At 36.1% G+C, this 15565-nt stretch overlaps 1 protein-coding gene across 1 annotated transcript; it reads right to left on the bottom strand.

Moving 5' to 3' along the window:
• Nucleotide 1: 1 nt before the first annotated feature.
• On the bottom strand, nt 2–15275 carry LOC113704723 (glutamate receptor 2.3-like). The gene is made up of 5 exons (XM_027226597.2): nt 14935–15275; nt 2076–3394; nt 1369–1678; nt 671–1077; nt 2–571 (listed from the first exon to the last, which is right to left on the bottom strand). Exons 1-5 carry the CDS (start codon nt 15221–15223, stop codon nt 2–4), a joined length of 2895 nt encoding a protein of 964 aa, XP_027082398.1. The 5' UTR covers nt 15224–15275.
• Between the last annotated feature and the right edge of the window lie 290 nt (nt 15276–15565).

Raw genomic sequence — 15565 nt, forward strand, 5'->3', positions numbered from 1 at the left:
TCTATTGATGTGTGTTACCTTCTTGATTTGGACTTTCACTCTCATAAGAAGGAATTTCATGCTGTTCGGAAATGGTTAAATTATGCTCCATGCGACTTGAAAAGCTTGGATTTGTATCTGGAGAGGCTTGCAAAGAAATTGTTACTGGACTTCCTGGACAATGTGAACAGCATGAAACTTCCTTATCACCACCTGTGGTTGTTTTTGCAACTCGCATATCAGGTTTCCTGAATGTATGGCTGATGACATCTTTGCAGTCAAAGCATCTTGACAAACCAATGATTTTGTCCCACGTTGAAGAATTATAATTAGTTACGACATTCCAATGCTCATATAAGAACATTGTCCAATGGATTATGAAAGCTGAAATAGCTGTTATTCCCATGATTAAAAATAGGCCGCGAAAGCTCCCTATGTCCAAGCTGCCAGGAGTGGAAGATGCGCTGTAGTCTTGGCAGCTGGATGTTTCCAAATGCCATTTTTTCTCAATTTCAAGAATTTGACTGCCCTGTGTAACATTCAGGATCGCTCTTGAAACGTCAGGTGCAAGAGGAGATCCAATTGGAAATGCCTGTTAGTCATGAAATTCAGGAAACAAGCAGTGAGTGAAACTTGTAGGAAAAGAAAATAGACTAAGATCAGTAGGCAAGAGTGAAAGCATGTGGCTTACAAATCCGAAACCGTCAGTCTTATATTTTGCTTGAACCATGGTATATTTAGAGCAATATGTACCAAGTATAAGCTTCATATATGGAATCCCATCAAAAACAGCAGCAATGCCCCCATTTCTGCTCCCTTTGGTAAAAAGATCATTTAATTCCTCTGGAGAGTGGTAAGCTACAAGTCTAGACTCATCAAATCCCATTTGAAGCAGATTTTTTGAAAGATACGAAACATTTTGGTAACCAACATACGCCCTGGTCTTGATGAGCTCATCTACACTTCTTATAGTTGGTTGGAGTTGTTGTACTGTTAACCTTGTTGTAAGGCTGGCTGTATAGCTCTGGGTAAGTACAAACACAACTAGGAACCAGATGACCAGCACGAACCTGGCCAAATTACTTACTATTTTCTCCTCTATGAAAAACAGATAAATAAACAACAGAAGAAATTTCAGTAAACACCCAACACAAAAGTCAAGATTACATGATTTTGTAAGTTTAGAAACACGTTGATTTCCCTACAATTTCATGAATTTTTTTTTCTAAAAGATGTGGAGTTACCAAGTAAAGACAATAGGGCATGAATATTATTACAAACCAAAACTACCAAAATACAGGGAAGAAGGAAAGTGATACATCCTCTTCATAGTAGAATATTACATGCTACTATGTGAAAAAAAAAATGTGGAGAAGGATGAAAACTTACTATGTGCAAAAACCAAGGTAGAGAAGGAGAACCAGAGGATCATGCCAATTTGATGCAAAGGCGGTCCCTTGAATTCATCATTTATTCTATGTTCAAGAACCCAAATAAGAAGACCAATAGCGATAAAAGCTAAAAAACTTGTCAGCCAAAGATCCCAAGTTAGTGGCTTCAAAAATATCCATGTATTTCTACTTTGGTTGTCTGTGGGAACAATCATCGCTATCCCAGACTCAGTATATGCCAAAGAAAAGTCAACATACAGCGACCTGTTTGCTGTGATTGCTATGTCTCCAGCGACTGCATCAAAATTCTAGTAGAGGAACATGAAGTACAATTCAGGACTCTGGCCTTTCATGAACTTAGCAGACAAGCTATAACTATTAGCAAACGTGATATGTTATTATATGATGCTTTGCATGGTTCAGTGTGTGGCTCTTGTGGAAAAGGTTGACGAAACTTCAAAAGGTTGTAAATTTTGATAGATGTCTTTCACCATTGTTGTTTCTTTAGCAGCAGCATCATAAATTGAAAATTGACATCCATATTTAATATGTCTGTAAACTAGAGTGAGTAAGCATACAAGACTATGTGGTTTGTTTGTAGAAAAAACTTCTTAAAAGTAGTTGTCTATGTTCAACCAAAATGGATATCTCTATGTTGCCTGAAATAAAAATGTATTACTAGTATAAGAGGGAGAGAGACATTACCCCTAAATAGACTTGGTACGCCAAGTCATCGTAATTTCCAGCACTCATACCATCTGATGTTGCAAAAGGAACATACTCGTAAGGGATAGCATATGGTAACAAAGCCATTACTGCATCAAATATATCAATGCAATATCCTTCGACCATGGTTGTATTTGTCTGGGAGTTTCTTGTAACCTTTACAAGTTGACTAAATCGAGCATTCACTGGTACACCGATCCTCAACTTCTTCCCATTTTTTGGAATTGCCCAGCCCTTAGGAGGAGTTGCAGTGTCACCTGGCCACAATATAGTTCCCAGTTTCTTTATAGTTATAGGGTTTATCTGCCTAACAATTCCTTTATCTGCAGTCCAGACGCCAATTTCTTTTACACCATTACCAATGACGTTTACTATGTCATAAACTGGAGATTCAAGTTGTCCGTCAACTATATTGAAGTCTCCACTTAGGCCTTGAAATGCTGTGCCTAAGATTGCCTGCAAAAGCTTAGGACCATTTCTAGAGACACCAAAACTTTCAAGGTCTGTAGAGTTCCCTGAGATATCTGACATTTGATCAAAGCCAATGTTTGAAACTCCTGCTTCCTCTATTGCCATTGCGAGTGCTGTCGCTGAATCATATGCCCATAGCCCAAAAACATTCAATTGAGGATTGACGATGTCTGGATTGCTTTGTTGAAACTTCAACTTCCATCTTTTAATGAAGCTTTGAAGCTCTGCAGTATTAGGAACATGTGGCCTCACACCTAGTACTCCTTGCATGGTGTCAATGATAGAAGGATCAATTGAATTAAGCTCATCTGTTAAGGCATCAGTGCATATCCAAGCATACCCTGCACCCATCATTCCAAGTTGTTTTGCTTTAGCAAAAAGCCGAGAGCCAAGACTGGGCAGCAGATGAACAATGAAAACTCTAGTCTGGATGGTCATTAGCTTGTGAAGCTCTGCAACAATTTGCTCATCCGTGGCTAAAGAAGGAATGACACTGCGATAAGGGATGCGTGCTTTAATCTCATCGAAGGCATCTGTCAAGAATGGTAAAATCCCTTGCCCAAGCTGATTATCAACGTAGATTGGCACAACTTCTCTCCATCCAAAGGCCTTGACAATTGAACTGATGGCTTTTACTTGAGATGAGTCATTTTGCGTAGCACGAATGAAGTATGGACTGCTAAGTGGTGAAAGAAATGTGCTTGTTGTAGAAAATGAGATGACGGGCACACGAGCTTTATCTCCAAGATCATTTATGAATTCTGCTTGTGTTGATGACACCGGCCCCATGATAGCTTGCACTTCAGTATTTTTTAGTAGGTCTAGAGCTGTATTTTGCACAAGAACAATCAATTAATTAGTTAGTTCACTTTTGAACAGATGTGTCAGCTTGCTACTGTAACTGCTAAATTTGTGATGATAATTAAACATAACAAAACTGAAAATAGAATGATCCATTTGTGCATGAACAACTTGATGATCTAGATTATTTCAGTCTATTATCATATTGGGCTCCTGGTTTGGTGTATAATAAAGAACAGTGCTAATCATGGGTCCTCATTTCCAGAACTGAAAACTTGAAGGCAACATGTAATTGTTGGTTAGACTATTATTCCTGCAAAAAAATGAGAGCAGGACCTGGCCTCATAAAAGACAAAACAAAACAAATTCTGAACGATTACTTGTTCGTAGGAATGAAACTTAACATCACAAGTAGAATACCTAGCTCTACAATGTGATAGATGGATTAGAACAAACTGTAGTCAAAGAATTAATTACAAATTATCCCCTTGAACTTTCTTTGGATTGCAAAGTGCTCCCGAACTATCAATTTCAGCACAATACATCTTCCAATTGTTAATTTTTTCCTTTGTACTCCATTCAACTCGTTGTCACCCAAATTGAATGAGTGAAAAGTCGTTGATGTCTATGGATTTGGTCAAGTAACTAAAACGCCTTTTTTTGTCTGGTCTATAACCAACTTATATAGTCGTATATATGAAGAGTTTTGTATAATGCTGAAATTGATACTTTAAAGAAAACCTAAGAAAGTTCACCGTGTATTTAGCTCTAATTTAAAACCACAAACCATTTTCATTCCCTGAATCCCCGGTTGTAACCCCAAGGCATATGTTTTGAAGCCTCTAAAGTACCCTTTACTACTATGAGAAATTTCTAAAATTATTATGATTTTTAAAAAAATTCTACAAAGGGGGTATTTTGTGTACTGGTTTCTGTTTTTGGGGTGATCGCATTTATCAAATGCGAGCTCCTTGAGCTCGCATTTGGTAAATGCGAATTGCCTTAAATTGTGTAACAGCAAAAGTAAAAAAAAAAAAAAAAAAAAAAATAGGTAACCTCGCATTTCAGAAATGCGAGGTACATGACCTCGCATTTCACAAATGCGAGGTACATATAACTCGCATTTGTGAAATGCGAGGTCATGTACCTCGCATTAAACGACAAAACCTCCTTGTCCGGTGGGCGCTGCAAGCTGCAATTTTACAGTTATGATTATTGCTAGTGATCAAGTATGCACTATGTACCTATGTTGTTTGCTTTCCAATAACAGGATTCTAGATTTTGCCTAAAAATTATTCTTTTTGCTTCAGTTGTAATGCCATTCTGTCTTGCTTTATGAATTCATTGAAAATTGTAAATGAATTCTTGATTTACAATTTGCAATGCAAATTTCTACAAATTTTACTGCTTAAGGCTCTAAATTCATCACAACAGGAAAAAAAAAATCCCATAATATTGACATCAATAGTTGATAATAATTTGGGGGAATAAATCAACACCAATCTAGCAAGCTTTTTGGTTGGACTTTATGTTGCATCCGATAAATACGAATTCCTAGAAAATTGCATAAAAATTGTAATAATTTTTAAATTACTTTTTAAATTTGTTTATTTGTTAAATTCATTCTTAATAATTTACCATAAACTCTTTGTTCTTAAAAAATATATGTAGCTGATGTTGTAAAGTGTAATAATCTAGTACGTCAACAATTTTTGCAAAGTGTATTAATCTAGTAATTCAATAATTTAAGTATCTATAAACTAATTGAGAATTCGTAGTTACTCAACAACTTATATTAAAAGTAACATATTATATACCGCATAAAAAAGAAAAGTTAGCAATTATTATTTATAGTGAAATAAAAAATAAGAATGAACAAGAATAGTATTTTATTATTTTGTTATTGATACTAGTAATAATTGATTAATCAATTTCTCTAATTTGCTATCATGTAGTGGAAAAGTTAAATTTCTTAAATGACATTTATAATACATTTATAAACTTGTACATAAATAAATGTATTTATGTATTGATAAAAAAACTGTAAATGTATAAATGTATTATATTATATATAATACGTAATATAAATTTATTTATAAATGTATAAATTATAAATGAATATTATAAAAATTTATAAATTATAATTTATAAATATATAGTAATATTATGTATAAATGTATAATTAATATTATTTGTAATTTATAATTTTTATTGTTTAAATATTTATATACATTTATGCATTTATAGCAGCAAAACTTAACTAATGAGAGGGATTTATTCATATTCCATTTTATTTTAATAGTGAAAACGCCTTTTTACGCGAAAATCGACACTTTTATGTGAAGATTCTGGGTTATTCAACATTTCACTTATTAAAATTGCTAAGCATACTCTTAATTTCGATACCTTTTTACGCGAATGTATGGGTCTGTAGATGTCAACCCCCGGTTACTCGGTATGTGAATCATTGGAGTAGAAGATTAATATATATATTTTTTCTCTGTCTCTTTTTTTTTTTGAAATGATTTCTTTTCCCTCTAACATCATTAAAGGAAGAATTTGGCCTTGTTTTGACTATATCAATCACTTACTTATAAAATGAAGTGAAAATGAGAAATATCATTAACCTTGCAAATTTGTAAGCATAATTTTTCTTATTTAACCGAATATACTTTCTAAGCATAATAATTCTTGCCAAACAAAATAAGGACTAAACCTTCCAAAATACATATAGCATTCTATCCAATGGAACAGTTTGAGCACTTAAAATGTGAACATTTTGGCCATTAATATTGGAAAATATATTTAGGAAAATTTTGACAGAGTTCCCCATAAAAATGGACAAAACTCCCTGCCAACAACCTCAAGACAATATTTCCAAATAAAAGTTTAAGCCATAGACAATCAAATTCATGCATTTCAAGACACAATAACCACAAAATGTATGTAATCCCCCCCCCCACACTTAAAATCTACAATGTCCTCATTGTAGAGGAAGGTACAAGAAAACAAAACTTCCCACTTGGTAAGTGGTGATGCAGTTTCAACCCCTTAATCCTCACGACCATCCAAACATCAAGGGTACTAATTATCTTATAGGTAGAACAAGAAACTCCAATAAGAAAACAACAAAGGTTGAACCGAACACAATAAAAGAAAAATAAAGCAATAAAAGATGGAATCCTCGGAAGGTCTTCATGACTGCGCAGAACGAGGGTCTACTGCCTCCTCAGCTCCCTGAGATGTACCACTAGGCCCCTCCTCTTGATGAGGGGTAGGAGTAGGTGAGCGGTGAATCTGGAAATGATCCTCCATTGCTCGAAGGCGACGATCCTGCCTGTCTAGTCGCTCAGTCATCATCCGCTCGGTCTGGTCAATGCGCTCCATCACACGTGTCTCCATGCAGCAGATGGCATTGAGGATCTCTTGCAACTTGGATCGCGGCGGAGGCGGTGGTCGTGGAGTGGGAGGAGGAAGGGTCTGCTGTGCCTCCGTCTCTTGAGCTTGCTCTTGTTGTTCAGTGTGAGGTGGAGGCTGAGTGGAGGTCGAAGCTTCTCTTGTGTCCCGAACTAGAGCAGCTCCAAAATCCGTAGGAATGCCTAAAGCCTTGAGTATAGAGGCATTGACCTCTTCAGCAGACCGAGTCACCACTGCTCGTTCGGTTCCAAGAGGAACCTTGAGCTTCTCAAAAATGAGGGAGAGGAGCCGGGGGAACCCGAAACATGTATGACCGGCCCCCATGCGAGCTGTGGTCCTCATGTAACTGATAATGATGCTGGGCAGAGGAATTCCAGTCATATGATTACCTATACCATGCATCATTTTATCGAGGAAGTATAGGTCACTGTTGCGGAGCTCCCGTTTTCCACTCCGTTTTGGTACCACATTGAAGGCAAAAAGATAGAAAATCAGGTGGTACCTATGCTCGAAGGAATCGGCATATACGGTGAGCTTTTTCGAACTTCCTCGCTCACGGTATTGACCCTTAAGACGTGCCAAAGCTTCTCCCACTTGCCATGGGTCACGAGCCTTGAACTCCTTAGTCAATTTGATATCTTCTCCTGAGCCTTGAACTCACGACGTGCAACATATTTACTACTATCTGCCCGCAGCTCCCAATCTGGTTGGAACCAAGTATCCGGATGTGGCAAAGGGCTAAACTTTCCTGAATACTGCACCGCCCACCGCCTATTTGTAAATTGGGGATCTACAAGTGCACCAGGATTATCACCTCGGTGCCTGCACACGGCCATCACGTGCGAACAGGGAAGTCTGTAGCACTGCCACTTACCACAAGAGCATGTTTTATCAAAATACTTTACCGTTTGTGTATTACCCCCTTTACCATCCACACGTCTACCAGTCACAATTTTGTACACCCCCGATGAGCCATCGAACTCAACAACCCTGTGGGTTCCCGCTTTCAGGTCCGAATTCTTAAACCGCCGCCATATCTTTGGAGGAAATGGATAACGGCAATGTCTAGCATCCTCTCTTCTTGTTTTAAACAACTCAACAGTCCGATGAAATGTCATATCAATACAAGCCCGGATAGGCAAATGACGAGCTCCTCTAAGTACATTATTATAACTTTCGGAAATGTTGGTTGTAAGAATACCCCAACGGTTCTCACCGTCATGTGTTAGACACCACTTCTCAGCTCCAATGTTAGACAGATAACTCCATGCATCTGGAAACATGTTCCTCAATTCTCGTTTGAATGCCCGCCACTTGCGCAATTGTCTGGCTTTTCCCATTGCCCAACATAACCTTCTAAGGTGCAAGCCTTTGAAGTGACTCATTAGGTTACTCCTAACGTGTCGTAGACAAAATCTATGAAAGGCCAAAGGTTCTTGCCAATAGTCATAATGTGTCATGGCATGGATGATACCATTATGCCGATCCGAAATGACACAAATAGGATACCGATCACGGGCCACATTGTATCTTAGTTGTTCCATGAACCAAGACCAACTACAAATAGTTTCTTCGTCGACAATGGCATAGGCTAGCGGAATAATGTGGTTGTTGGCATCTTGCGTAACTGCAACAAGTAGTTTGCCTTTATATTCGCCCCGCAGATGAGTGCCATCAACACATATAACCGGTCGACACGTGTGAAATGCATCAATAGCCGGTCCAAAAGCCCAGAAGACATACTTAAATGTCTTCAGACGATCCGTACTATCAGAATGGTGCAACCACCTGATCACAGATCCCTGATTTGACTGCATAAGTGCATCAACATATTTCGGCAGTTCAGCAAAATTGGCATCCCAAGAACCAAATATAAGTTCAATAGCTTTGCGTCTGCCGTACCAAGCCTTTTTATAGGACACATCCACCTTCAAAACTTTCTTGACATGGCTTACTATATTCTTTACTTTAAACCCAGGATCATCTTCAATGCTACGAACTATGTGTCTAGCAATAACCGAAGATGTAAGACTAGCATTGCTATTACTCATCAAATCACCAACACAATTATGGTCGTTGACCCATTTGGTTATTTGCCACAGTCCATGAGTCTTTTTTTTCACTGCTCGGACACACCAGTCGCATGGAGGATACGATACGTTGGCCACAGTGGTGGTGCTCCTTTCAAATGCAGATTTACATTTGGCAACCCAAGTATTACTCTTGCTCTCAACAACCCTAAACTCCCTATTATGATTGATAGACCACATTCTAATAGCCCTGCTCAGCTGTTGTTTGCTCTCAAATCTCATATGTAGACATATGTGATTATTATCCTCACTAAATGTCACAATACGTTCCAACCCACTTTCATCAGTGAATTGGTCGTCATCATTTATATTTCCAAGGTTAGAAAAGAATTCGAATCCTCGTGGAACATACGAAAGGTTGGCAAATGCAGCAAAGGGCTGTTGGTTCCCAAGATCCTGGTGGACTACACGTCTTTCATTTTCGCCATCTGAGTCACTGTCTGACACATCTACCGACTCAGATTCTTCCACATCTTCTACATCATTTTCCAAATCATCATCTATCAATGTGTTACAATGACTTGGACCAGCAGTCGAATCGAAGCCATAAGAAGGCACATGATTCGGCGATACGTGGTCTCTAAAACTTTGAATCGAGTCAAGGCCTTCAACATATTCAACATCCGTCCTTAAGCCTGACGTGAACCGTGGCTCTACCACGTCCCTAACACAATCCCCATGTGGTCGTTGTGATACCGATGCTGTCTCTGGTACCACTGTACTAGAGTAGGATCGATACCTAGTTGGATCCATGCATGCATGGACAAGCGACATCATCGGCCCAATATTGGTAGTTGGTGGAATGAATGTGCTACTGACGAGAGGATTTTGGACTATTTCCTCCTTCTCCATATAAAGTTCAGCGATGTATGGGACAAGTTCGTTCCAGACATCATACATTATCTCCAGAGTTTCATCATCCACCACTGGAGAGACATTATAAGAAGTACGGCCACAAGGTTGGCGGAGAAATAAATTCAACTTGAACAGCCCCCTATCGACCCCCATGTATTCATAAATTCTATCCACCAACTCATCATATCCAATTCTATGCCGTAATGAGAATGTACGGTTGGAAGTACGAGGCAAATAACAAATTGACCCATCTTCATAGTGTATTTTACCTCCCCAATAAAGAGATACTCGCAGAGGTCTTTCTATAGACATATCAAAGAAAACAATCCCTATGTTGGAAAAAATAAATTATAATTAGTAGTACAAAACTATGTAAAGTGTATTAATGTAGAAGGTCACCAATTTTTGTAAAGTTTATTAATCTAGTAATTCAATCATTTAAGTACCTATAAACTAATTAAGAATTCGTAGTTACTCAACTACTTATAATAAAAGCAACATATTATATACCACATAAGAAAGAAAGGTTAACAATTATTATTTGTAGTGAAATACAAAATAAGAATGAACAACAATAGTAGTTTATTTTTTTTTCCTATTGATACTACTAATAATTGATTAATCAATTTCTCTATTTTGTTATTATATATTTGAAAAGTTAAATTTCTTAAATGACATTGAATTCAACATTTGGGAAAAAATCTTTTACTCACATACATTTTTTTGTATAAAATAAAGCAATACGAAATTAAGAAATAAACAAATTTTGACTAATCTAGTCTACTTATTTAAACAATTGTTTAAAGAAAAAAAGGAAGAATTTAAAAAGAAAATTAACAAATATGATACATTAAAAGGGGTATATTTTTCCAAACATATCATTCAAGAGGGCAAAATGCCTATTATTATAGTTTAGGGGATAAATTGTAACTGGGTAAATAGTTTATAGGGATTTTTTGCATTTAACCCTTTATCAAACGAAAAAAATTGTAATTTATTATTCCTAATAGATATATATATTTTGAAAAAATTACTTTTTATTATATATATTTTGCAATATATATATATTACACATTGTCATTACTTTTTTTAAAACAAAAATTTGATAGAATCTCCCCTTAAAAGTCTAATTACTTTATTTAATGCTCACAAGAGCTTAGCGAAGGCTTTTATTGTGAAAAATTGGAAGTTTTATGGATGAAATGGAAAATTAAGGTTTCGGTGAGAAGGGGGAAGAGTAAATCTGGAAACGGAGGAACCGAGACCTCGGTTTCAGACATATTGCCAAAGGATCCGAGCACGGATCGGTTCTTGAAGCCCTCGGATCCCACAAGCCTCGGATCCGTCTCACCAGGAACACAGACGATCCCTCGGATCCGGCCGGGTTTACTTGGATCCGAGCTCGTATCTTATGGATCCGGGGTCGGATTTGTCTGGATTGACTTCGATCCGACCTCGGATCTTACTTCCTCTGCACTAACTGCAGAAAGTGCCATTTGCCAAACTTTTTCTCCCTTTTCCAAACTAATTGTCAGACTAACCATGGCAAGCTAATGCGACTCAAACCGAAAGAACAACAACGATTCATAAATTGCCAAAACATAACAGCCAGCTCAATTCAGCAAAACAAAAATCATGTTGTAACAACAAACAAACTGACAAACAAAAAAAAGAGATAAATTCATACCTCTTATGGCAAATTGGGAGGGAGGGGGGAGATGCACGGATTCCAGACAGCTTGGCAGGAATGGGACAGGTTGGTTTCAGCGGTTTTTTGAATTGGGTTTCAGACTGAGCTTTGTTGCCTTTTTTCTTTGTTGGTTTTTTTCTTTTCCGCAGAACAATAATGCGAGGTACATATAACTCGCATTTGTGAAATGCGAGGTCATGTACCTCGCATTTATGAAATGCGAGGTTACCTATTTTTTTTTATTTTTTTTTTTACTTTCGCTGTTACAAAATTTAAGGACAGTTCGCATTTATCAAATGCGAGCTCAAGGAGCTCGCATTTGATAAATGTGAACACCCCAAAAACAGAAACCAGTACACAAAATACCCCCTTTGTAGAATTTTTTTAAAAATCATAATAATTTTAGAAATTTCTCTTACTACTATAGTAAAACTTGCCTAGAAGAACGGAAAGAAAGAAATAAAGGGGAAAAAGTCAAAGACATGCCTGCATGCAACTTGTCTATTGTAAAGTCAATAGTATGTTTGGATATTAGATTGTTTGAAATATTATTTGGAATAATTATTATAGTATTTTTTGGAATGTGATTTATGTGAAATAAAAAAATGATTGAAAATATAAAAAGTTCATTAGAGATTATACTTGTGATGAAAGTAAAATATGTTTGTTGGAGTCTTTAGCAAAGTCAAAACATATTTCTTAGACCAATTTATTTCAATCAAATCATTAAGTAATACTAATGGAAAATCATTTAAAATATCTCTCATATTTCGTCAAATGAATTTTTTTATCCTTTACTTTTAAAATAATAATTTTACGTCTCTAACAAAAACAAGTCAATAAAACTTGGTCCCAACCTAAGTTTTCGACCATCTTTTAGCCTGAATCTATTACGTGATCCACACATCCTTATTTTTTTTTAGGACCAAAAAAATTAGATCCCATTTGTATATTCATTTTTCCCTAAAATAGCAGAATCTAACCTGAATCATATCTATTTTTCCCTTAAAATTGTGGAATCAATCTAATCCATATTCAATTACCATTAAAAAAATGTGCTCTGACTTTTTGTAATAAAAAATGATTGCATGGGGAATCACATGGTGATTTTAGATTAAAAGGTGGTCAAAAACTTAGATTGAGACTAAATTTTATTAACTTCAATTTGTAAGGGACGCAAAAATAACATTTTCAAAAGTAAATGACCAAAAAATTTATTCGAAAAAATGTGAGACATTTCGAACAATTTTTCCTAATAGTAAACTATTTTGTATAGTCAACCAGCCGTGTGGATGAAAAGGTAGTTGGTCCTCAAATTGCAGTTTTCCAAATGTCATGTTAGTATTTTGCTGATGCAATGTACTAATTCCTTGGATGAAAATATTTCTACAAAGAATCGGAAAAAATGGAAAAACCTGCTTAAATATTGGATGTAAATTGCTCATTGAATGGAATAATCTTTTTACTCCTAATTTGGGGATAATATTAGAAACCTCCCCTAAGGTTTCTCTTAATATCACTTAGTACCCCTGAAGTTTTAAAAATATCGTTTACCTCCCTTACTTTTGCTTTTTATATGACAAAATCTTTAAAAACTCTAACTACCCTTTTGCTCCTTTTGTTAAACAAAAATACTTTTAAAACCACTTTGTTTACTAAAAACTACAATCTAAAAAACAATTTTAAATACTACCACCACATCACAAAGCCATAACTTTTAAAAATATAAATTTAAAAACAAAAAAGATACTTATAAAGAAATATATTAGCACCGATTCAACTTTATATGATGAAAAATCAATTTTTTATGAACTCTTTTTTTTTCCCAAGCTCTTCTCAACCCATGACCCAAGCCTTTAACTTGTACTAAATCGTTACAAAAATCAAATCAAAATAGCCAAAGAAATCAGACCATACTCTAATACAATCACTCAAAAAAAAGATAAACAAAATTCACTTTATGATAATTAAAAAAAAATCGTATAGCCATCCAAAAAAATAGACAAGATAGAAAGTTGGAGAAAGGGGAATAGAAAAAAGTGACTTTTTCTTTAATTTTTTGAGCTCCATTTATTTTATATGTATGTTATGTATGAAGTGAGGGTTAATACAGTCATTTTGCAATCATCAAAGGAGGTAAAGACCTCAGGGGTGCTAAGTGCTATTAAAAAAAGCCTCACGGGAGATTTCGAATATTACCCACCCCCCCCCCCCCCCCACCAAAACCCCAGCCCCAAATTTATTATTCCATGTGTTATCTTAGCATTTATCATTTTCCGCATAAGGCAAGATCTCAATGGCAGGCCTAATATATATATATATATATATATATATATATATATAAAGGATAAGATGTCAATGGCGGGCCTAAAATCAAATGCGATAGTCAGCTAACTGCTTACGTTTTCTAAAAGTAATTTAAGGGTTACATTGATTAGAAAAGTCAAACAAATTAGTTTCAAACCTTTAATGGTCAAGGCCAACAATGACATGAAGTTCAAGTTAGCATGTGTAATATGCTGAAAATTTATACGTAATATAACAAACTTACACGTGTCAAATTTTATTTCAACAAGGAACGTAAAAGTGGGATTGGTATCAAGACAGAATTATTCGTTTTCGACGTTTTAGCTTACTAAAACTATTCTTTTACGCAGTTTATCGAACAGGTAACGGGCATAACATTCTGTCATGTTGGCAATTTGTCAAGGATATTTACCCACACTCAACAGAATGATTAACTAAATGTAGAACAAATAACTCATTAACTCAAACAAGAAATGAGTATTAGAACTACAACTTCACCAGAAAGTCAATACACAAGCCTATGCCACAGTAACTTGGCAACTTGCCCGAGTGTTTTGGGAATACCTTCTGAAAAAAATTGTATAAAAAATTCCAACGAGAAAAGATATCTTATGTGCAAATTACAAACCCATTCACAAGATAAAAGTTTCTAGAGATTTTTATTATTGCAATTCTCTTCCGACATATTTTTTCGCTGATTAGTTCCTCGAGGTTGCAGATTTGTGTATGAGAAATGGGAGGGGTGGAGTTTATTTCTTTCGTAGAATTGAGAGGATAGAAAATAGGGATTTGGAGATTTATGTTTACTCCTTTTTTATATCGCTGCATGTGAAAAATAAAAAATGAAACTAGAAAACTGTAACGGAGGAGGCGCGTTATAATCAAATGATGTTTCCTAGAATGGAGGAGGTGCGTTAGCTTTCAATTTAAAGTTGTTGGTGAAATCGGGAGCAATGGAAATTGATTAAATATATGATGTGAAAAATGGTGGACCCTTTTATCTCATTTGGAGTTTTCCCATAAGTCAATAACCAGCTTATTAGGCTTGTCCAATAGTTGACCAGGTAAAACTTGCCAACGGGGAAGAGCTAATCTACGAAATAGTTAGTGGTTTTGGAAACGAGTTTGCTTGCGAGAAGTTTATTGTACAACGATATGTTGCTAAATTGGAATCTGGGCCGGAGATTGAAAGAACAGAAAGCATTACCTGCAGCTGCAGCGCCAACCACATCTTTCTTCGAGTCCCGGTTGTTGAGGACAATCCTAGTCTTGTAGTCACTGTGGGAGGAATAGAAGTCTGAAAGAGCCATGGAGATGCAGCTCAACCCCATCTTTCCAATCCATGTGTCCATGTCTAGAACCACTCCCACATTCACGGGAATTGTTGTGTTCTTCTGTGCACTGACAATTTGCGATGGTAGAATCAGCACCCAAAGAATTTGTGGGAAGGAGAGGAGAAATGGATGGACTTTGAGATGTTTTAGTTTTTTCGGCATCTTTGCAGTTTGCGAGATTCATGTCTAGGTTATGAGACATATATATACGACTGAGGGTCGGTAGCCTGATCAGTAGTTAAGAGTACACAAGTGTTTGGAAGACCGGTTTGGACCGTTGTGTTCATCCAATCAAATCATGAAACTGGTCCGATTCATTATTCAATGCAAAAGTTATTTAACTAGTCAAATCAGATAAAGCCGATAAAAAAAAATTAGACTTTTGAACTGATTCAACATAAATTTACTTTATTTTTTTAAAATTTCATGGTCATATAAGTTAATGATTAAAAGAATAAAAAAATCTTTAAATTAAATTAAACCAATTTGATTCATGAACCGAAA

The sequence above is a fragment of the Coffea arabica genome, chromosome 8e (assembly GCF_036785885.1).
Source record: "Coffea arabica cultivar ET-39 chromosome 8e, Coffea Arabica ET-39 HiFi, whole genome shotgun sequence".
In the NCBI taxonomy this organism is placed as follows: Eukaryota; Viridiplantae; Streptophyta; class Magnoliopsida; order Gentianales; family Rubiaceae; genus Coffea; species Coffea arabica.